The sequence below is a fragment of the Ipomoea triloba genome, chromosome 5 (genome assembly GCF_003576645.1).
Source record: "Ipomoea triloba cultivar NCNSP0323 chromosome 5, ASM357664v1".
Classification (NCBI taxonomy): domain Eukaryota; kingdom Viridiplantae; phylum Streptophyta; class Magnoliopsida; order Solanales; family Convolvulaceae; genus Ipomoea; species Ipomoea triloba.
The window spans coordinates 13,861,072-13,884,547 of record NC_044920.1 but is presented as its reverse complement, the minus strand read 5'-3'; the positions used below and the strand labels follow the sequence as shown (position 1 = coordinate 13,884,547).

Below are 23,476 nucleotides of genomic sequence, written 5' to 3'. Positions count from 1 at the left end.
CTCTTTACAAATAGCCGACGTTGTAGGTAATTTAAAAACAAAAAAATTACCCTACAACATTGACTCTTTACAAATAGCCGACGTTGTAGGTAATTTGAAAACTACTAAAATACCCTACAACGTCGGCTCTTTACAAATAGCCGACGTTGTAGGTAATTGAAAAACAAAAAAATTACCCTACAACGCCGGCTAACAAGACTAGCCGACGTTGTAGGGTAATTTTTTTTTTAAAATATTCATTTTATTTTTCTATTTACACCCAAAACCTGCTCAAATATATATAGTTATCGCAATCACATTCAAAACCTGTACAATTTATATTTATAATATCAAAATTAATAAAAGCAATAAATCTCACAATTGATAATAATTAATAATGCAAGTTCATCGAAAATTATCTATATTAATTAATACAAGCCATAATCTTCTCCCAAACTTTGTACCAAAAGCAATAAAAACAATACAACATACATCTCAAACCCTGCTTATCATCTCACTTCCAGCTTCAGAATCACAAGCTCCTGTCTGTTTACTGCCAATAAAACCCCAAAATGTTTTAGTATAATCTTAAGACATACAATCAGTAGGAAAAGAACAAGAAAGCAAAGCAGATTCACAACATTACAGATAGATGGAACCAATAAATTTTTAAAAGTCTAAGAAAGGCTTTTACCAAAAACCAGTTTGAGTTTTCCAGCTCCTTGAATAACTGTATCAGTTGCTCGGTACTGATCACCAAATGCATGTCTTCCAATGCATATTGGTTTGTTCCAACCTGATGAATGAAAAAAGAATGTAACTTGCACATTTACAGCATTGGCAGGAACAAAAGATTAACTTTCAAGAATCTTAAAAACAGTACTTGGGACAAGGTGGGGAATGTTCTTGCAAAGAATTGGCTCTCTGAATACAGTGCCTGTATGAAAAACCCATAATCCACCATTAACTAACAGTGAAAAACTTTTTAAGCAACAAATGTCAAACAGGAATACACAATCACCATTCAAAATGTTCCTAATTGTCCCATTTGGACTCTTCCACATATGCAAAATGTTCCTAATTGTCCCATTTGGACTCTTCCACATATGCTTCAGGTCAAACTCCTTCACACGAGCTTCATCTGCAAACAAGAATCACATTGTATCATCAATTCATCACCAATCTGCAAACAAGAATCACATTGTATCATCAATTCATCACCATATTAAATTTTCAAAAAAAATACCAAAGACCAAAAAGTAAAACCAAAGGATTTTTTTAAGTAAAATGAAGTGCATATTCCAACGATAAGCAGATATACAAACCTGGAGTTATTGTTGCACACTTAATTGCTACATTATACCTACAATTACAAAATAATTAAACATCAACAGAAAGAAAATACTGTCATTTAATGTCATATACAACATCATGATTTGCAATCAGACTAAGCATACCTCCAATAAATTACAGGACAGAAAAGGTTCAGACATACTTCAAGGTAGCCTCTGCACTTTCAACTGTAACCTTATCATCTGTGGCATCACGGTGAGGGAGGCCAAGGTCAAAGTACTTTATATCCAACTCCAGAAAAGGCAGAATGAGCTAAAGCATGCAAAAGAAAATCCATACATAGATAAGCAACTTTATAATTATTAGAATATGCAATATGCTTATTAAGCAGGAAAACTTGTTACCTTATCCTTGATTGATTGCCAAATCACGGGTCATTTCATCCCTTGGTTACAAATATTCAGAAAAAAAAAAAACAAATCAGAAAAGGAGGATGCTTTACTGCTTTACAGTTGTGTTGCACTTAAAATAGTCAAAGCATTACTGTTTAGCCACTCAAGGTTCATGGCTTTATAAATATATATAGACTTATGAAAGAAAAAAACAATCATACCAACTATTGAAAATTAATACTTCCAACAAAGATCGTCATGAAATCTAAGACCTCAAGTCAATACTTTAAGAAATAAAGTTGTTTTTTTAGAAGATATCAGATTTCAAGATAATAAACTTGTTAAATTATTTTTTTAAAAAATCAGAACGATGAAATATAAACCGATGCTGAAAAGATATTTAGTTGTTTACTTTTCCAACTATTATCTCTGACATAATGTCCCACCAGTTCACAGATATTATGGTTAGAAGTACACACACAAATAATGCAAAGCAGGAACAATGATATTCTTCCTACATATCTTTCACTCACAACAAAGATAATCATCACAGCCTCATATATAGGGTTTAAGGGCAAGTTCACTAATCATCACATCCTTATATATAGGGTTTAAGGGCAGGTTCACTAATCATGCCAGAATTTCAATATAGAGTTTCAATATGAATTCCATCCCTCCTATTTTACATATTACACTTCATGTCTGCAACACACTGAAGATCAGAAGGTTGAATCAATAGTATCATCTATCCATCCATCCTTCATGATCATCTTTAACCAACAAATGTTTTTTTTTTTTTTGAAAACAACCAACAAGGGTTGTTGAGTATATCATTTCGGAAAATTGGAGAAATAATTGGCTTAATTGAACAACAGAGAGAGGGAGCAACCATCCTTAGAAACTCATTACCTCTTTCAAGAGTTCACATAATCCCTCAACATAGAAATTACCAAACCAATCCAAATATATATAGAGCTTGAGAAACTGCAACTGTAATAAATAAATAAATAAATCATACTCTGTAACTAAACCGCACAATTGGTTCACAGAATGGAGGCTCAGACCATCAAGTTACGATCGGGCAAGGAGAAAATGCGAGTCCGCCATGGCTGCGAACATCAAATGCTCGTGAGATTCACGGAGCCAGGACTGTTGCCCCACCAAGATACGGGTCAGGTTATCTCAAGCCCAGATCCATTAGCTTAGAAGAAATCCAACTAGATGTCAATGACAGAAGGCTAAACCCGCAGCAGCAACTTCGTCGCCCGTCGGATCGTCAGCAGATAGACACAGCCAAAAAAATAGAAAATAAGATAATAAGAAACACTTACCGGCGGTGGGCGAAATGGTCGGCGGCTATCGCAAGGGAGGCAGAGCCTTCCTCGTCGGCTATCGCAGGGGAGGTAGAGCCCTCGTCGGCAGCAGGTTCGTCGTCCTTCGGATTTGTCAGCGTCGTCAATGGAGGAAGTGAGAAGTAGCAGACTAGACTTGAGAGTTAAGGGTTTCAAATTGCTTTCAGAATCATACTAGATTTGGGCGCCCAAAAACCAAGTTTTGGTGGGAATGAAATTTTGTAGGTGAGGACGACGCGGTGTGATGTTAATAAGTTTAATTTTTCCGACTTAATTCATAACCCTACAACGTCGGTTACTTATAAGTAACCGACGTTGTAGGTTCAAATAAATTAATACGGCGCGATACGACGTCGGCTAAATCTTCTAGCCGACGTCGTATCATAGGCCGAATGCTATTATGTGCGATACAACGTCGGCTAATCTTCTAGCCGACGTCGTATCGCGCCGTAGTATAATGTACACCCTTTAACGTCGGTTATTAGTAAATAACCGACGTTAAAGGGTTTTTATTTATTTTTAATTAATTAATGAACCTTTAACTTCGGGTATTTATTTAGCCGACGTTAAATATCTGATGTTGTATGTGACTTCTGTAGTAGTGGCAACTAAAAGTAGTTGCTTATGAGTTTACAAGATATGCAACTAGAAGTAGTTGTTTTTGAGTCACAATATGTGCAAAGAATCAAAATGGATCAACGAATCAACAATAAGTATGTACGAAACAATCAACAAGATGACAAGTATTTGCAAAACAATCAATAAGCATTCAATATGTGCAAAACGAAAAAAAACACAACAAAAGCGAATGAACAACCTAGAACTCTTAGTCAATACACTCCTAGAAACACTCAACTAAATCACCGTTTGCCAGCCCCGGCAACTGCGCCATTTTGAAAGTCGATTTTTCACGTGTAGTATAGTGGTGATGGTAGTGGTGAGTGTTTATGGTGGTGGAATGGAAATGGAATGGATGGAAAGTGTAAACGAGGATAGAATCCCCGAGTGTCTATCTCACAAGGATGACAACTTGGAGTTAAGTAGAGTGTATGACATCTTGGTGTGTGTTAGCAAGAGTTACTAGGGGGTAAAGGACAGGAGCATTTGAGAGCGAGGAAGGAGAAGGTACAAAGCATGAAAATACAAAATAACAACAATGCAAATAAATGGGGAGTAGGATTGAATCTTTAGATCTTATGCATGCATTAGGCTACGGTGGATTAGATGTTATGCAATCACGGTTCACTTTTGGGAACCGTTATGCATAGACTAGGCCATCCAGTACCTAGACTCTTAGATCACACGCTAGTGTGACTAAGGTATTTTCACAAACACTTTGCCTACGGCTCCTCCCAGGCCTTGCCCTCTCGGATCGAAGGACGGGGAATGAAAATGCTTAGGACTACATAGAATTGCAATCTCTTCCCAATTCTACTCTCCTAAACTCCTTACTCATTTCGTCCTCCAATGAAGGAATGATCAATACACAACATAATCACATCAAAAGCATTCAAGACATAATTGCAATATCAAATCTCTACAACATTTATAGATCAAACATGCATAATCTCTAGATCATCAACTCTACTCCAAGGATTTCTAGCCACAAAGCATCATGTAATTGAAGTACAATTGTAGAACATCAAATCTAGCAATAGGAGATGGAATGGGAAGATCAATATATGAAATTAAAAGATGAAATAAGAGAATTACCAAATTTCAGTCCAGAATGCAAGATCAATTACACAAAATGAAGAGAAGCTTCCACAATCAAGAGAGTTGTCAATTATCTATCTTCTAGATCACTCCTCTCTATTAGCAATTGAAGATCAAATTGTAGCTAGTTGGATCTAATCTAAAACCAAATCTAGAGAGAGAAAGCTCTTTGGAAATATGAAAATGAAGGAATGAAAAATCTAATATCTAATTCATCTTAAAATCCCGCCAAGGCTTCTATTTATAGGCTGCTGGATTTTATTACCGGTGTACGTTGGCGTACGCACGTACTCCTAGTGTATGCGCCTCCTGCTACTTCAGCATTTTGACTGTTTTTCCCTTGTTTTTGCTCTAAATTACCTCCAAATCACTCAAATTCCTACAACGTACAATATTGGTCCTTAAATTATGATTTATATGAAAATGTATCAATTAAGCACACAATTCATAGCAAAAGGACTCAAATTATGCAACTAAGCTAACATAAACACCCCATAAAATAAGCGCATTTTGGCACTTATCAGCAACTAGCAAAGTCAACGTCCAAATAGCCAACTAATTCGAATGATCCACCTCTCGAATACCAATGCCCAATACTTTGCGTAGCTTTGAGATATCTTAGGATCTTTGTTGCTGCTACGAGGTGACTCTCCTTGGGGTTAGCTTGAAATTTTGCACACACTCCTACTGCAAAAGAAATATCAGGCCTACTAGCAGTTAAGTATAAAAGAAAGCAAATTATACCTTTATATTTTGCTTGGTCTACTTCTTTGCCTTTGTTATCCACATCCATACGCAACGAAGTGTTCATTGGGATTTTGGCTGACGACTTTCCATCAATTCCAAACTTTTTTTATTAGATCCTTTGTATACTTGGTTTGGTTGATGAAGATGCATTCTACGCTTTGCTTGACTTGCAATCCCAAGAAGTAGTTTAACTCTCCCATCATGCTCATCTCAAATTTTACCTGCATGAGCTTGGAGAATTTTTCACTTAGGGATGGATTAGTGTTTCCAAAGATAATATCATCAACGTATATTTGCACCAATAGAATATGATCTCCATCATTGATCCAGAATAGGGTTTTGTCAACTTGACCTTTCGTGAATCCACAGTTGATTAGAAAACACGAGAGGGTGTTATACCAAACTCTTAGCACTTGTTTCAATCCATACATGGCCTTTTCCAACTTGTAAACTTTATCCATACCCATTTTTGTTATGAAACATGGAGGTTGCTCGACGTACACTTCTTCTTCCAATTAACCATTAAGAAAAGCACTCTTGACATCCATTTGGAAGACCTTGAATTCCTTGTAGGTAGCATAAGCTAGGAAAATATGAATTGCCTCCAATCTTGCTACGGGTGTGAAGGTTTCATCAAAATCTATCCATTCTTCTTGACAATAACCTTTCGCCACAAGTCGAGCCTTGTTCTTAACAATGACTCTTCGTTCATCCATGTTGTTCCTAAAGACCCATTTCATCCCAATAACATTTTGGTGTGAAGTTCTAGGAACTAGCTCCCATACTTCATTCCTTTCGAATTGATAGAGCTCTTCTTGCTTAACTTGAACCTTGTTAAACAACCCCTATATCTCTAACCCCCCCCCCCCTCTCTCAAGTTGGAGCATAGATTTCAATCATGCCCAACTTGTTACATATGTGTCACATGAACCATAGGACTCCACATCTAGAACCATAAGTCTTGAACCACTTGAACCTTCGAACCATGTTGTGCCAAGTCAGTCCACAATGCACCTTGTCGCACCAACAAAGCTTCCACAAAGCTACAAACCAGGCCAAACACCACAACCGCAGCGCACTTGCCTCTCACACCCCACACCCTTATCACCGCAGCGCACCGGCCTCTCACTCCACAAACCCTTATCACCGCTGCCTAACACCAGTGTTTTTCGATTTTCTTGTTACGTGTGCAGAAACTGGTTCCTCCTGAACCATTCTTTAGCCGCCCGCCTTCCACAATAGCCGTGACACCTGCCAGGTCCACACCACCCATGGCACCTGTGCTGCCCATGACTACAACACCCCTGTACAAGGACTGCCTCCAACTCTCACACCTTGGCACTGCTCCAAATATGATACTAACCACATATTCAATTAACTTAAACAAGCCAGAAAAATGCGATAAACCAAACATAAACTTTCAAGACTTATTGATGAGATAAACCAAACAACTCAAAACAAAAACCTACTGCCTAATTATTTATAAACTTTATCCTTCTCCAAGGTTGGTCATTTTCCAGCACAAACCTATTGTTGTCTGCGCCACCTCTTCCACTATCTCCATCATAAACTGCTAGTCACCACCAATTCCAAACCGCCGGCCACAACCACCACCATCATCTACTACTGTTGTACACCACCATCTGCTGCTGCTGTCCAGTGTTGGCAGCATGGTTGTTCACGGCACAAACGACACAAACCTGGAGAATACCCTAATAAAACTTCTCGCTCTTCACCTAGGTCGAACCTCTTCTTCACGACGAGACTCCCGGTGTGATCTCTGTCGCACAAGATCATCGGAAAAGGCCTCACGCGCCAGCGTATGGTCACCGGAGCTCCGGTCAGCAACGGCGCGTGGCAGCGCGTGGTGACTCTGTTGGCTGCTCTACTTCCTCCGGTGGCGTCGCCTCCTTGCGCAGATCAATGCCCACTGGGCTCTGATACCATGTTAAATAATAGAATACATATCTAGAAAACTGAAGAAGCGGTATTGTGTGGGTTGATTCGTCAAAAGATATTTATGTTAAAACGGAAAGTCTGTAACTCCCCGAGTGTCGGTCTCGAAGGAGGGACGTGGAGGTGTGTCAAACGTTCGAGAGTTTACTTGATTGGATCATGCATAGGATTCGAGTGTGGTGAAGGGTGATTTGTGAGTGAGAGTAGTTCATTGGTTGGTTTGAGTGCAAGAGAGTAGTAAAGTAAAAATGATTTTGTGAATATGTAAAAGGGGTAGGGATTGGATAGTGTTCATGAATATTGCATAGTGGAGTGTCTAAGGTCATGGATTAGGATTGCTAGGATATTGTCTATTCAAGAGTGTGTTGTCTTAGTCCTTTTCCACCTTTGTGTACTAAGGCTTCTTTGACTTAGGAGTGTCTTCAAGCATCCAAAGTTCTAAGAGGAATTACACTATCCTACTATTCTTAAGAAGTCCATAGGAACTTTGATTGTGTCAAGCTTCAAATCCTAACTCTAATCAAAGACATGAAAGAGTCAAGAGCTCAATCTCTCATCTAGATTGGCCAAATCCAAACAAGATCTCATCAAAACAACAATCAAAAGACAAGAATAGATAATCCATCAACACAAACTCATAGATCCAAAATATAGAAATAAGATCATCACAAAAGCAATATTCAATCACACAATCCAAATCCATAGACTAAATTAGCTACTCATAATATGAAATGCAAGCAAAAGCTAATTTAATCCAAGAACAAGATAGCTAAAATTATAGAAATGAAATATAGATCACCTAGAGAGAAGAAGATCTTCAATCCAAACTTTTTGTCTTCTACAATGGAGATTAATCTAATCTAAAAACTAAGAAAAATGGAGAAAGTTCTCCAAAGGAAAACTAATTTTCTGGGCTCCTCCCTCTGGAAATTCATCAAAGGGGTTTAAATAGTCTCCGAAATGACAACCCTAGCTGAGCGTGTGAAGCTTCTGGAAAGTTTTCACGCCTCTCACACGCGTGTGGCCTTCCAATTTGGTCCTCCGAGGCTCCGCTCTTGCATGGTTTGCTCTTTTAAGCTCATCTTTTAGTCCTATTTGCTCCCGGGGCTCCTGTTTTACTTCTTTTAAGCTAAAAATAGCTTTTGTGCATCAGTTAGTGATTTTCAAGCATTTACGCACATAATTTATCAAGTAAGGATGCTATAGACGCGATAAAACACCCTAAAATGTGCCTGAAATAAGGGTATCTCGGAGTCTTATCAAAAACTCAACTAAGTATACGTATATATGTTCTGTGTGCACTGTTGCAAAAATCCCCGCCTTGGCCGCCTGGGCACCCGCCTAAGCGCTAGGCGCTCCTGGACCGCTGCGAATTGCTCCCTAGGCGTCCGCCTAGGTGGCCGACCGCCTAGGAGGCCGCCTAGCGCCTAACTCGACCGACTGGGCCGAGTTGGCGGCCGACTAGGCCGAATTTGGGCGAGTTAACTCGTCCAACTCGGCAAAGTTAGCCGAGTTAACTCGAGCGAGTCGGCTTTGTTAATTTTATTATTACATTTATATATATTTAAATTTATTTATTTATATAAGTAAGAGAAGTAAGGGATATATATATATAATATATATAATATAATATATGACATACACACACACACATGAATTAATTTTTTGTTTTTATAGGTTGACGCCTAGAACCGCCTAGGCGCCGCCTAGACCACTTAGGCGCCGCCTAGACCACTTAGGCGCTAGTCGCTAGTCTACCACCCGACTAGCGCCTAGCGCCTACTGCAACCATGTCTGTGTGTATATGTACAGGAGAGTAGAGCTATTTATACTAGTGTAGAACTAACCCTGGCCACAGGTTCCTAACACTAAAACCTAGGGCTAAGAGTAGATCTCTCAACTAACCCTTATATCTCTAACAAACCTAATCTATATCACTAAGGGATTTTTCTACAATCTTGGGCTCAATTTGTGAAAGAAAGAAAGCCATCATACACTCACGAATGGATGATTTTGTCCTTATACCTTGCCTTATATATCCAATAACTTGCTCTAGTGCATGCTCCCTCAACCACCTAAGATCTGGTTGAGAATGTGTTGGAGGAGCTTCCTCATCAACATTATGAGTATTTGGAATAGCTTCTACTTTTGACTCTTCGAGTTGAAGTAGTTGTCTAGGCAACTGAATAGTAAATTTTTCTGATGACTCGGAATCAACGTCTTGAACCCTGTCATCGTTTACCATTTGCTCTAACCTTTCGAGCACACTGGTCAGACCTGACTAATCTTCTATTTAGGCATCCTTAACTGTTCGAACCTTTCGGATAGCTTAGCAACGTCTCGGTTAATGCTTCCTTCGTCAAATACTACATGGATGGATTCTTCTACCACCATGGTTCTCTTATTGAGTACTCGGAAGGCTTTGTTGACTGCTGCATAACCCATGAATAATCCTTCGTCAACCCTTTCATCAAATGATTTTAGATTCGTCTTTCTGTTGTTGTGAATAAAACACTTGCTACCAAAGGTGTGAAAGTAGCTCACAACTGGTTTCTTAACCTTCCAAAGTTCGTAGGGAGTTTTTCCATGAACTTTCTTAGTGATGGAACAATTATGGGTGTAACACGCTATGTTAACAGCTTCTGCCCAAAACATTTTAGGTGAGCCGGAAAGAGCAATCATTGACCTTGCGGCTTCTTTGAGAGTACGGTTCCTCCTTTTAGCAACAACATTCTACTGTGCTGTCCTAGCAGCTGAGAGTTGATGAAGAATATCGAATTATCCACAGAAGTCTTTAATTACTTGGTTAACAAATTTTGTCCCTTGGTCTGACCTGATCTTCACTATGTTGGATCGCTTCTCGTTCTGAAGTTGCTTCAATAACTCGGGCAGTAACCTCTCGGTTTCATTTTTCTTCTTTAAGAAGATTGTCCAAGTATACCTAGTGTAGTCATCTACTACCACTAGCGTATATTTTCTACCACTTATGCTTACTGGGTCTACTGGCCCAAATAAATCCATATGAAGAAGAATCAAAGGTCTAGAATCTGTATCACTGGATTTGGACTTAAATGAAGATTTGATTTGTTTCCCCTTTTGACAGGCTTCACAAACCTTATATTTATTATAAGTCACATTTGGTAGTCCCTCTACCAATTCTCCTTTGGCTAGCTTATTGATTGCCTTAAAGTTGAGATGGTTGAGCTTGTTGTATCATTCCCAACTAAGGTTTGAATTACCTTTCGCTACTAGGCATACATTTGGTTTTGTCGAATCCCAATTAACAGCATACATGTTCTTTCTCCTCCTTGTGGAAAAGAACAACTTCACCATTCTCCTAACTTATTATACAACACTTGTCCTTGGAGAATTCTACCTTGTAACCTTTATCGCAGAACTAACTAGTGCTTAGAAGGTTGAACTTCAACCCTTCGACAAATGATATGTCCTTAATAGTTAGTCCATTTCTTGAGACATCACTAATCCCTTTGGTTTGTCCACTAGTCTCCCCACCAAATATAACCTTTGGGCCACTGACTGTTCGGGAACTGCTCAGATTTGACCTTTCGCCAGTCATATGCCTTGAGCATCCACTGTCCACGTATCAAACAACCATGTTACCCTGAAATCAAAGATCAGCTTGATTTAGCTACACATACCTTCTTGGGTCCTTCACTATTAGTCAGTTTAGGCATCCACTTATATCTTGAGCCCATTAAACTAAGTCTCGGTCCTTTATAGCCATTAAAGACATTAAAAGTATAAGGGATATTTTGGTAATTCTAGGGCTTTTTAGGTGCATAATGTTTTTGAAATCAGGGTTTATACATATTGTTATGCACCCTAAAATAAAATATTTGTTTGTGTCTATGATACCGTTCAAATTGCGCTTTTGACATTCGTTCATGGACCATAAGTCAGTCCTCATCAGAAGGGAATAACCTTTCGGTGCCTCTCATTGGTCTTCTAGATAACCTCTGAGGCTTATTGAACCTGTTGATTTGACCATTCGGATGACGATTCAGTCTCCTTCTCGAATGGTTAGGTCTCGAGTTGTTCTTAGGCTTTCCTCTCGAGTAGTTATTCCTCTTAGGTTGACCATTTGCATGTTGACCATTCGGTCTATTGGTGCTAAGTCTATTCTGTATAGTACTCAGGTTACTTTTTAGGTTACCTTTTGAGGTGTTACCTCTCAGAGATTCCACAACCTTTCGAATAGCGTCACCTTTCGGTTGACTATTCGTTTATCGTACCTTAATTGAAGATTTGAAGTTGTCGTTGAAGAATCAAGTCAATATCCTAATCACTAAATTTGGTTTGGGCTATAAAGTTGCATGGATTCTTGACAGAAGTTGGGTTACGCTGCTGTTGAGTGGGAGCTTCAACACTAATTGGTCGGGAGATCAATTGGCGAATTCTTCACAGAAGTTTTGTTTTTAATCGAGCTAAGTTTTAGTTTTGATTTTTCCTTAGAATAATTGTGTTGCAATTATTGAATGAGGAATTGGGTAGCCTTTTCCTTGGAATGCCCAGATGTAGGTGGTTACTTCGAATTGGGTTACCAAATCAATTGTGTTCATGTTCATTTCTTGCAGATTTATCATTCTGATTGCTTTGTGTGTTGTGATTAAGACATTAAGTAGTTCTAGCCGTAGTTCAAATAAGTACCATTTTCAATCAATCATTTTTTTTAAATAGAATTCAAAAGTCTACTAAAATTACATCGATGTTTTGAATTTTGAACACAGACTAAATTACATCTAAATAATCAGCCCAACAACGTGAGGTTTGGAATTCAATCAATCGATGAATCTAATCGCCACACTATAACCAACCATCTCTAATCCTATTGCTGCTGAACCCTAAAGCTCAAAAATAGTTCCACAATAATAATAGTAATAATAATAATAAATTAAGAATAATAATAATAATAATAATAACTTGCTCCTGCACTTCCTTGCTCACCACGCCACGAGTGACAGAATCAAGGACCAAAAGAATCACATAACTTACAGTTGTTTAAGCCTCTTTCTAAACATCATATTTCTTTGGCGGGTGCTAAAGGGCCGCGCTTCTGGAGGAAGCGAAAAAATGAACCCTTCTCTCCTTTCCATCGCAACTTCTTGCCCCCCAAATCTGAAAACTTGGGAACAATATCCTTGCGTCTTTCAATCTACACAAAAATTTGTAAAAATAAGGCAATTTTGCAGAGAGCAGATGGAATGCTAGTAAAGGTGGATACAAGTGACAAGCAAAATCTCAGGAAAAAAAAAAACATACCTTTCTTATCTTTCCATCCTTTAAATGATACCGAATCCCAGACCAATTGATGGACTGAGAACAATGTGAACGGAATGCAGAGACAGGGTATAAGAAATTGTCTACCACCAGCGCAATAAATACCTGTTCAGTTAGGCATTGTTTCGTCAAACATTAGGGGATACACAGCGAGTTAGTCATTTCAGTGAAAGCAACTCAGCAACAATGAAAGCTTTATCAGATGTCTACGAGATACATTATGATGTCAACATTACATATTCACCCGCAACCATATATACAAACAAACATATCCCTGCTTTTTGAAACTTCAAACTGGTAGATTTTTCGTTCACATGGGTGTTTGAGTGCAGTTGTACTTATATGAATATATGTGTACATAAGTTGATAAATCTGGCAGATTTTTCGGATTATAATGACATCCCAGGAGATGGAGAGGGCAGGGAGGGGCTGTGATTTATGTTTTATAGGAAAACTTCAAACTAACTTACCAGAAACCAGTTATAAGAAGCCAATGATAGTGGAGTAGCCTCAGGAGACAGTAGATTGCACAATTGAACCTCTATTCTTGTTAAGTTCCACATGGAAAGGAGTTCAATTATTGTGCATATGGCAAGGCAGCCAGCAAGTAACAACCCTGAGGAAAGAAAAAAATAAGTGTGCATATTAAAATTAAAAGCAGCAGCAATTGGAAAATAGTAATTTTCAGTCACATCATTGGTCTTGGCCATCTAATTTAAAAATAAATGAATATCCCCCCTTGTTCAGATGTTTAACCAAATGTTCATCAAAATATTCATTGTGAGAAATAAATATTTATTGCACTACAAGATTCATGAATAATATTCGTTGATGAAAGGGGTGCACCAAGAGCACAGGGTTTCATTGGATACCAATTGAGAACCAAAAATACATAATTTTTAAATTTTAGATGTTTGCAATTTCTCTGCATTATTATTTCATCAAGGCAGACTACAAAGTGATAGTGCTATAAGGAGTTCAAATCAAGTCATACTCAATGAATCCTGCAAAGTAACCTTGTTCATTAGTTAATCATTCAGGTTTCAAGTGTACATTAAACTTTCAACAAAAGAAAAATTGCACTCACCCCTGCCTGAGATGACAATTTCCTCAGGAGAATAGCCTTTCAAATATTGTCTTACTGCTGCAGCAACATGAAATCCAGCCATGACAAATGGAGCTACAAATCCCCATGACAGATAGCAGTGGGAAGTAAATAATGCACGGTTCATAATCCAGTTAACATTTGTTGCGTATGACTCCAAAACAAATGTCTGCTTTCTTAAATAATTCCAGTATCTACAGATACCAAAAGAAGAAATATAGATATGGAAGCCCATTGAGGAGAGAATAAAATGTCTATAAATATATAAATTTTCAGCAATACAAACCTTGGAAAGGTAAGATCAGTTGCTAGAGGATGAGGAAATACTGCGACAGGGGGCGATGTGATAAGCCTTTTATGTGCCCCTAGAGGAAAATATCACAGATAAATGAACACAACTTAAACACCTACAGCATGACAAAAGAGAATCTGAAAAAGAAATACTTGTAATCATGCATCCAGCTTTAAAAGTTACCCTCACTTATAGCTATTTCTAATAATGTAAATGGTCTGCTAAATTTAATCAGCACCAAGATAAATGGTTTCTGTGAATAGTTTGAAGCTGGTAACTTCAGAAATAAAAAAGGTGATAAGATTTTCACCTAAAGAGAGCCAAAAGAATCAGTTAAATGATTAGAACTTCAATCAGGATGTGTATAACATCTTCATCTTGTGCATTACGAATTTACGATTCCCTACTCTATTGTCATCCAAATCCGTAACATCTGCAATAATATCATGCATTTAAATGGACCAAAGTCCATTCACTAGAGAAAAACAGGATATTCTCCCAGATTCCCCCTACCCTTGCTGCAATTATATGTATTTAATAAGGGGGAGCAACTGGCAGCACATCATACCAGCTATAGCTGCAAGTGTCATATCATCTGAGTAGCCCCCATCTTGAAGTTGTGAAACAACACCATGGCGGTCTTCTCTAAAATCATCTGCATGCATCTGGATGGACAAGAAAACAATTATTTACAATATTGAGAAGCAAAAAATTTGCTGTGTTAATTGAAACCAATAGTAATTGATTACCATCATGCATCCCCCCCACAAGAAGAATGTTTTTCCACCAGTAGCAAATCCCATTGAACATGGCTGTAAATAGATAACAGTCAGACAATTCACTAAATGAAAATAAATCTAATTGAGTTATATAAACTAAGTACTTAAATACACATAAGAGGACCTATATGAGCCAAGAAATACAACAAAGGTACAGGATCCACAAGTGCTACCTTAGAGAGAGTTCAAGATCTTGTTTAATTGAAAAAAAGTTTTGCCAAACTTCCTTTATATTTTTTATTACTAATGACAAAAAGGAAGGAGAAAGAAAAATAATAATAATAAAGTCCCCATAAACATAGAAGGGAAACTATTACATTCAGAAAGTAATCACAATCAAATCTAAATGCAATTGAGACAGATTTCAAAATCTCCAAACTTCAATAAATCCCTAGCAAAATAAATAATTAGAATTTGTGAACCTGTAACAAGGTGGTTCTGAGGATAAAATAAAATAATAAATGCAAAACTCCACTATCAACTTAAACTTTTAGCCAAGGTGGAACACATGCTTCGTGGATAATTAGAAAAATGAGCATGGTGGTTGACTGATCATGAGTGATGGTGGCTGAGAATTCATGAGCACGTAGCAAGATGCATAATTAGAAAAATTAGTGCTGGACTGCTGGTCACCAGTGGGCAGCAGCTTAGAGCTAACCAATAACAAGGCTAAGAAATAGCATATTAAACTATGTAGCCAATTTAGATGGGGTATGAAGATTACAATAGTGAGGGGTATATAATAAACTGGGGAAGACATGATAGGGTATACTAGAAGACCTAAATTTTTAGGATTCCTTGAGAACAAGTAAAAAGACAAACAAAATATCACTTGGGCTCTCAAGCTCAATTTCAAGCAACCTTGTGATATTCATAAATGCAGTACAAACTGACACCAACCATGTGATATTCATAAATGCAGTAGCTTCCCAGACTTCCAGAAGGCAAATCAAGAGGGTATCCCGTCTGAATGAAGATCTGCACAGTATTGTGAAAGAATACTAAATCCTACGAAAAACAAATTGCGGCAAACAAAATTAATGAAGCAATAGAACCAAGGTTTTCAGTTCAAATAATCTCACCTCAGGATTCTTTTCCATCTCAGCAGTGAGTGCTCCAATAGAACCAGGATGCAACCTTACATCATCATCAAGGAACAATACATACTTGGTGTCTTTATGCATTGTCTGCACTCCCACCTGCCAAATGCCCATCACCAAGTTGTAAATAGTCATCATTTTCCATTCTTTTTCTTCTAGCCTCCATCATCAAGATGGTGGGGAAATAAAAAAAAAAAGGTACACAACTGTTTGGGTTGGGTTGTTATGCTTGGCGGCCTCTATCAAGATAGATGGAGAAACAACAGAAGTGGGTGTAAGTATAAATACTAGTTAAATACCAACTGATTGTGAATCTTCTGGCTACAAGTTGTTGACAGACCCGCAACAACAATCTTCGCATCAACTTCATCCTGCATACAGTGTAAGCAAAAGTCAAAATTACTTTACATGAATTAATTAAGATCTCAAATGCAACTTGAGCATCAACACATGGATGTGACGTACTGCCAATGATAAGGATGATGGCAGACATAATCACAGTAAGTTGGTGCCTTATAAAGAAACTTTACCTGTGAGTTATAACTATATAGTTGTTTCCTCTACATGGCTTATTATTCCATTGAAGACCAAATGACCAAATATCAGATAACATAAAACAAAACTCAATTGAACCCAACATTGTAAGCTTCTCAACACATGAAATAAAGTAGTTCCTCCTGTTCTTCTGTGTTCCTCTATTTGAGCATAGCCCCCCCAAAAAAATTCCTAATTAATAGAATGATCATTTTAGAAAGGAGTTCATTTAATGTTAAAAACAATGGAACTGGCAAAAAAAGTTCAGAAGGGCAGTAAATAAGAAAGAAGAAAAGAAAAAAATTGAGAGAGAACACTAAGGGGGGGAACAAAGGTAAAACGAAGAGTGAACATTTGAATAAAAACTTGATTGTTTTGATAAAATATAGTCTTGTATAACACTTTATACATATATAGGCCTATAGGGAATGTGAAAAGTAAAATTAGCATCTAACATTAACCCTGTAATTTTGTCATTTTGAACCTTAATAATTTTCCTTCTGAAATCTAAACTTGTAGTACCATGTGACATGCAGAAAAAAAGTATGAATGCAACAGATTGATATCATTCAGTGGCAAAGACAAAAGAGTTCAATACACACCTGATAATCATCCAGTAATTGCTTTACAGCACTATAAGCTGGGTCTTTTTCACTTTCTACAACAAAAAGAAACTCCAATGGACCACCATAAAGAGATGTGATCTGAGTCATTTACAAAAGGAGGGCAATGAGTGCTAACTGACCACCAGCTCATTCTTAATTTAAAGGTAGAAAATAGCACAGGGAAATCATGGAATTCATGTTATGGAATGAATTATACTCAAGTCCAGAAGTGCAAGAAAGACTATGGGGTGAAATATGATTGAAACCAAATTTTCTCCAGTGGACAATCCTGTTTTCTGAATTATCAAAGGGCATAGCAAAGCATAAATAAATAGTGGCCTACTAGTTTTGTTCAGTTCACAACTCAAAAGACTACCACCTAATGCACAATTCCATATTTACCTGACTTCTCCAGTTGTGTAGGTTATGTTCTCCAAAACCTTTTAAAGGCATAACAATAGTCACTCTTGGCAAGTTGACCTGATTAGAATGCTCAAGCTCATTAATATCCTCACAGAGAAATGCAAAGCAGTTGCCACATTTCATCCTATGCTTCATCCTTTTAATCTCTCTATTCCTGTGATGGGAAAGAAATGATGTGTAAATTCACAAGCTTAATGTGCCTCTATCATCATAGTCAGAAAAGAAGCTAGATGATGCAAAGTTGCAATGCAGACAATATCGTGCCATCAGTTTCATACCTTACATAAGCAGCACAAGCCCATCCAAGGGCAAGGACTAAGCAAATTACATATCCCTGCAGCACAAAAATTGTACTCATGTTAAAATGCAACAAGTATCACAAGATGATAAAGAAACAGGATTTCATAATCTAGAAAGTGCAACAAGCAACTCTTTTTGTTTCTTTATTTAACCTTTGATCTTTCGGTATAAAGGCAAGATCATCAACTCTAAAGAGACAAGACACTAGAACCATAAAAAATGAACTAGAGGAGCCAACAACTAGCAAATGCAAGTCTATGCCTGACTGTGGCCACACATTATAAAATGATGGAATTAAAGAAAAATGTATGTGTGCATACACACACACACACATGCATTGATGCATATGGATATATGCACCTGTGCTTCTTACAAATCTGGTAGACACTATTTTTAAGTTAAATGAGTTTTACAATAGTTCCCATTAAAATATTATTTCTGGTGTGAAGAATCATAACTTTAATGCAATTCCCCTTGTGAGCTAATAAATATTAATGGCAATATTCTTATGACTAATTGATGAAAAACGGTAGCATTTTGGTAAATATCTCAAACTTTAAAGTACACCGACCAACACTACAAAATGCATTGAACAATACTACAAAGTGCACCCAATGATTTGTGAAGTACAACCTCTTGACACTTCTACATATCATCGAATGCACTTTGCAGTTGTGTGCAATACACTTTAAAGTTTGAAATATTTACCAAAATGCCACCACATTTTTTCTCCTTTTTTCCCTTGCTTTAGAGCAATCGATCTTCCCCCAGATCAACGGCTAAGATCAATTCACAATTTTTACCTAGGAAGTGGTTCTCACAAGATCCTATCCCTATATATATAAACTGTAGCAGTATATTATCTAAGCATTTTAAATTATTTCATACAGAGTGCACCTTTGTCTATTATTGCAAGACAAAAGTTTTGTGTATCATGCTGTTTAGCTACAGAGTAAAGACCACTGTGTCTGTAGGCCAATACATTACAGACTATTACAGACAGTTTTCTCTGCATTAAATTGAATTCAACACAGCAAATTCCCATCACTGATCAAATACTGGCACTGAGCTAAGAAAACAGATGAAAAATGAGACCAGACAACATTTGTTTTATTACTCACTCTACTTGTAATTCTGTAAAATTATAGTTCTTTAAACTTCAATAAACTTAAATTTGTACCACTACTGTCAATATACTGAAGCTGGATTGATGCAGAAGTCAATGAAGCACGGAATAATGGTGGATTGTTTTATTGGTTAAAATGTTTCACAATAATTTGATAAGAGCAGAAAAGAGGCTTTTTCAGGTTGGAAACATCAAGGCGCATCCTTCCAGGGAGATGAGTTTTGCAAAGGTACTATGGCTTGCTTCTTGCCAAAAACAAGTAAAGAATTTCAAGGATAAAATGTACCCTCAATAACAACTTAAACTTTTACTTTCAAAAAAAAAAACAACTTAAACTTTTAGATGAGATAGGAACACACACTTCAACATAGTATCAAAGTAAACAAAAGGTCAGGTTTTAATCCCAAGCACAACCTATCATCAAAATATTTAGCTTAAACTTTTTGTGTGAGGTGAAAAACATACTTCAATAAGAATAGGGAAAGAAAAGCAACTTGTATAGGATAGCTTTGTGCATGAGAATTTGCCCTATTGCCAATAGTTACAAGGTTTATAGCATATGCCTAATTCACAAATTAAACTAACTAATCTAAGAAACTAAAGAAAGGACAAGGAATTACAAGTAAACTATAAAACAAACTAGTCTAGGAAAGTACAAAATAGAGTAGGAAATAACCAAAACTATCTCTAATCATTGTAGTAAAATAGGTATAGATATAATTCAATAATCTTGATCTTTGCCAACTTGCTAAAATCTCAATGAACTAGTAAAAACGTAATGGTCCAATCCCCTATATCAGACTCCATGAAGGAATGATCATCATTGTCGGTATACTGAAATCTTCCACACCACAAGAGGAGATATTAGAATACAAAGATAAAACTATGATAAGGTATTCTCATTAGCTACATATATTGCTTAACCCCAATAAAATCTAATTTCTCAAGAATGTGCAAATCAACATCAAAATCATATTTTGGCTTCTATTCACTTATTAGATTGAGCATCTCCAAACCATTTTGCTTGACATCACTTGACGCACCTCTAAAATGAAACATGGGCACAATTGTTTTGCTATATTCTAAAGGTTTTGGTAAATCCATACATTTCTATGACCGTCAATAAGATCAGCAATAGGTTTAAGTGTTTAACCAACACATTTGAGTATTGAACCTCTTCACTTGAATATGTGCAATCAACATCCTGTTAACCAGCAACAATTCAATCACCATTCACATAATCAAATGATTAAATTCCTTTGGCATTTTTATTATATCTTTACGCCATTATGAATATCTTATTTGGTATTGTTAATTCTAGCAAACCAATTTTCACACCATCAATAACTTAATATTCAATCCACAAAGTGCGCACTGTTGCCATCAATTTTAAGGGCTTGGTTGCATTTGTTGTAGCCAAGAATGCATCATTATTTTCATATTCAAGGACAAGGATGCTTGTTCATTTTTATAGGCATCAAAGTGATTATCTTCCTGTCTTTGACAAAATGATAAGCATTGTCACATCCATTGTATGTTGCACTATGACCAAACTGCCATGGTCACCCAAATCAGAGGTGGTAAGCATCCATGTCTAAATATTGCACACAAGTGGTACTTGACATCTTTCTGCTATTGCAATTTCGTCCCCATCTAATTTTGAAAAGATTTGGATGTTTCTTCATACAAAATCTCAATAAACTTATGAGATTGTGAAATAATGTTCTCAAAACACCTTGCATTGGTTGTAAGATACTAAGATTACAAACACGTTTTGATATATTATACCTTCTCCAGAACAAGTTGTTCGCAGCAAGATATCTATTTGAGCATCAGAAACATCTTCTGAACAAAAAGCTTGCATTATGATATTCTCCTTTGTATGGTTCTTGTAAGATGGGTTCATCATTGGCATTTCCTCAAATCTCTTTAGTCCATTAATTTGGATGTCTATGACTCTGTTAGGAATCACTACTGTAGTTTTGAGCAACAACTAATCCAAGAAAAACCTACCTCTGATGGTACTTGATGCTTACACTACCTCTGATGGAACTTGATGCAAGCAAAAATATAAAAGGTGTGATCGTTCAGTGGCAACAAATTTAGTAAAGGTGCTAAGCCTGATTCTTGCAGTAAGCCAGTAACAAGCAAAGAATAGAGAAAGAAAGAAATTTGCTTGTATAGAATAATTATGTATACAAGGATTTGCTATATTGCCAATGGTTACATGAGTACTTAAAGGCATATCATCTTCCTAATTCAAGTATAAAACTAACAAATCTAAGAAACTAAAGTTACAAAAAGGGATTATAAATAAACAAAGTATTAGGATACTAATTATCAAATCTAACCAAAGCTATCCCTAATCATTGTAGTAAGGCAATATAAATTACTTTTATAATCTTGAATTATTCCAATGTGCTAAATCATAATGCTCCTGCATCATCATCTAAAGTTAAAAAGCAACAGTCTCCCATTCCAAAGCCAAATCCGTCAATCTTTTCACTGTTGAACCCAAGATTCAATTACCTTAAGTCCTTACCTATAATATTCAAAAAAGGCTCTTCATCCACCAAGGACTTTTGTAGTTTAATGGCATGTCAAACTCCATACAAGGGGTCTTAGGTTCAATCCCCCTCAATTGTAACAAGAAACAAAAACAAAAACAAAGAAGCTTCATCATGTTGTATACTCTATATAACTCGTAGGCTAAATCTCTTCTTTAGAAAATTTCAAGGACTACCTGTGTATTGTGACTATTACCTAACACCTCACATATCAGGTGAAAAATAGAAATTTTCACTTCCTAGACCCAACCAAAACACCTTTTCCATTTGAACATGTTTTCTAAAGATTCACTTGGTATGCAGAATCAGGTCTAACAAATTGCAATTCCAATTTTTTATTCCTTTTCTGCATTCCATACCCTTTTCATCTCCACTACATAGATCCCCCTTAATGGAAGGAGCCAATATATTTTCTTCAAGACCACATTAACTAACACTAGATTAACTTGATTAAAATATCTATTGAAATAAATAAATAACCCACTAAATATTGAACTCACAGCCCTCTAACCTCTCGAGCTTATGCCCAGCCCCCAAGGAAAACAAAGAAACTTCCATTACATCATTCATATCCACTGCATTTCCACATGATATTTCACATGCTTAAAACAAAAAACTTTTATCAGAATAAATTTTCGTTACCGAGTGAAACAATAGTAAAACTTCAGAAATTTTAATCTTATCCACTTCTCTGTTTTACCCCCGGAACCAAACGCACGACAAGTCCTCGGATCCAAACTATAAAAGCCCCCTCTCTGTCTCTCTCTTATCCATCCAAACGAGTCAGTAAACACAAAGGAAACAGAGTTACCTGGATCTGAACAAAAATCGCGAGCGGAGTACAACACGCTCTGCTTGCAGAGAAGAGAAACTTGTCGAACCAATTTAACGCCGGCATTCTCCCAACAATGCGCAAATACGGCTATATATATATATTTATCTATATATCTAAATATGGATAGAATCTATGAACATATATATACACATATAACATTTATACGTGACAATATGATTATACGTAAATCTCTGTCTCGAAGAAAACGAGGCAGAGCACAACAATGCCCTAGATTTCAGTATAGCTATATGCACGACGCTTCTAACAGATGGCCATGGATGAGGACTGAGGAGAGAGAGAAAATAAACAAGATGCAGAAACGTGAGAGACCGCGTAATAATTTTAAGTACTGATTTTTTTATTTTAGTACCTTAATTGTATGATAATTCTATTTTAGTACTGATTTTTTAGTACTAAAAAATCATTTGGGAAAAGGGTTATACTTTTGGGAAAAGGGTCAAATAGATCCTCAAACTTAACCTAAAAAATCAATTAAGTCTCTAAACTTTTTAAATAGTATTAAACTCATCAATATTTTTATTTTGGTGCAATGTATCCAAAAAATCGATTAGTGACCTACGATAGCAGGTTACTAGGGTTCCGGCAACCCTCTAGTGAAACTCTGGCACGATTTTCGATTTAAAAAAAAAAAAGATTGGTGGTCGGTCGCCATTGAAGAAAGCGACCCACCAATCGCCTTCTCTAATGGCGATCGGCGACCACCGATTGCTTTTTTATCAAAAATGGTGCTGGAGTTTTGTTTGAGGTTGTTGAATCCCTAGTGACCTGTTATTGCAAGTCACCAATCGATTTTTTGGTTTCATTGCACCAAAGTAAAATGTTGATAGGTTTAATTGCTACTTTAAAAAGTTAAGGGGCTTAGTTGACTTTTTAGTTAAGGTTTGAGAGCCTATTTGTGTGAGACCATCTCGTGAGTTTTTATCCGTGAGTCGAGTCGAGTCTGGTCGGGTCAATATAAAAATATAATACTTATACTGCAAAATGTAGTACTAATTAGGAATACGGTGTTTGTTACTTATAATGGGAAAAATGTAATACTTTTGGTTAAAAATGTAC

The 23,476-nt window shown here is 36.8% G+C and overlaps 2 protein-coding genes across 2 annotated transcripts; both read right to left on the bottom strand.

The window, feature by feature from the left end:
* Nucleotides 1-632: 632 nt before the first annotated feature.
* LOC116020277 (isocitrate dehydrogenase [NADP]-like) lies at nt 633-5,946 on the bottom strand. The gene is made up of 7 exons (XM_031260761.1): nt 5,701-5,946; nt 1,677-1,706; nt 1,475-1,584; nt 1,305-1,342; nt 1,001-1,120; nt 863-916; nt 633-775 (listed from the first exon to the last, which is right to left on the bottom strand). Exons 1-7 carry the CDS (start codon nt 5,944-5,946, stop codon nt 657-659), a joined length of 717 nt encoding a protein of 238 aa, XP_031116621.1. The 3' UTR covers nt 633-656.
* Nucleotides 5,947-12,105: 6,159 nt separating this feature from the next.
* LOC116021293 lies at nt 12,106-22,704 on the bottom strand. The gene is made up of 14 exons (XM_031261919.1): nt 22,376-22,704; nt 17,850-17,905; nt 17,551-17,725; nt 17,146-17,247; nt 16,309-16,380; nt 15,992-16,108; nt 15,810-15,887; nt 14,880-14,942; nt 14,699-14,795; nt 14,125-14,203; nt 13,821-14,032; nt 13,204-13,349; nt 12,716-12,838; nt 12,106-12,608 (listed from the first exon to the last, which is right to left on the bottom strand). The coding sequence occupies exons 1-14, from the start codon at nt 22,460-22,462 to the stop codon at nt 12,474-12,476; spliced, it is 1,542 nt and encodes a 513-aa protein (XP_031117779.1). The 5' UTR covers nt 22,463-22,704; the 3' UTR covers nt 12,106-12,473.
* Between the last annotated feature and the right edge of the window lie 772 nt (nt 22,705-23,476).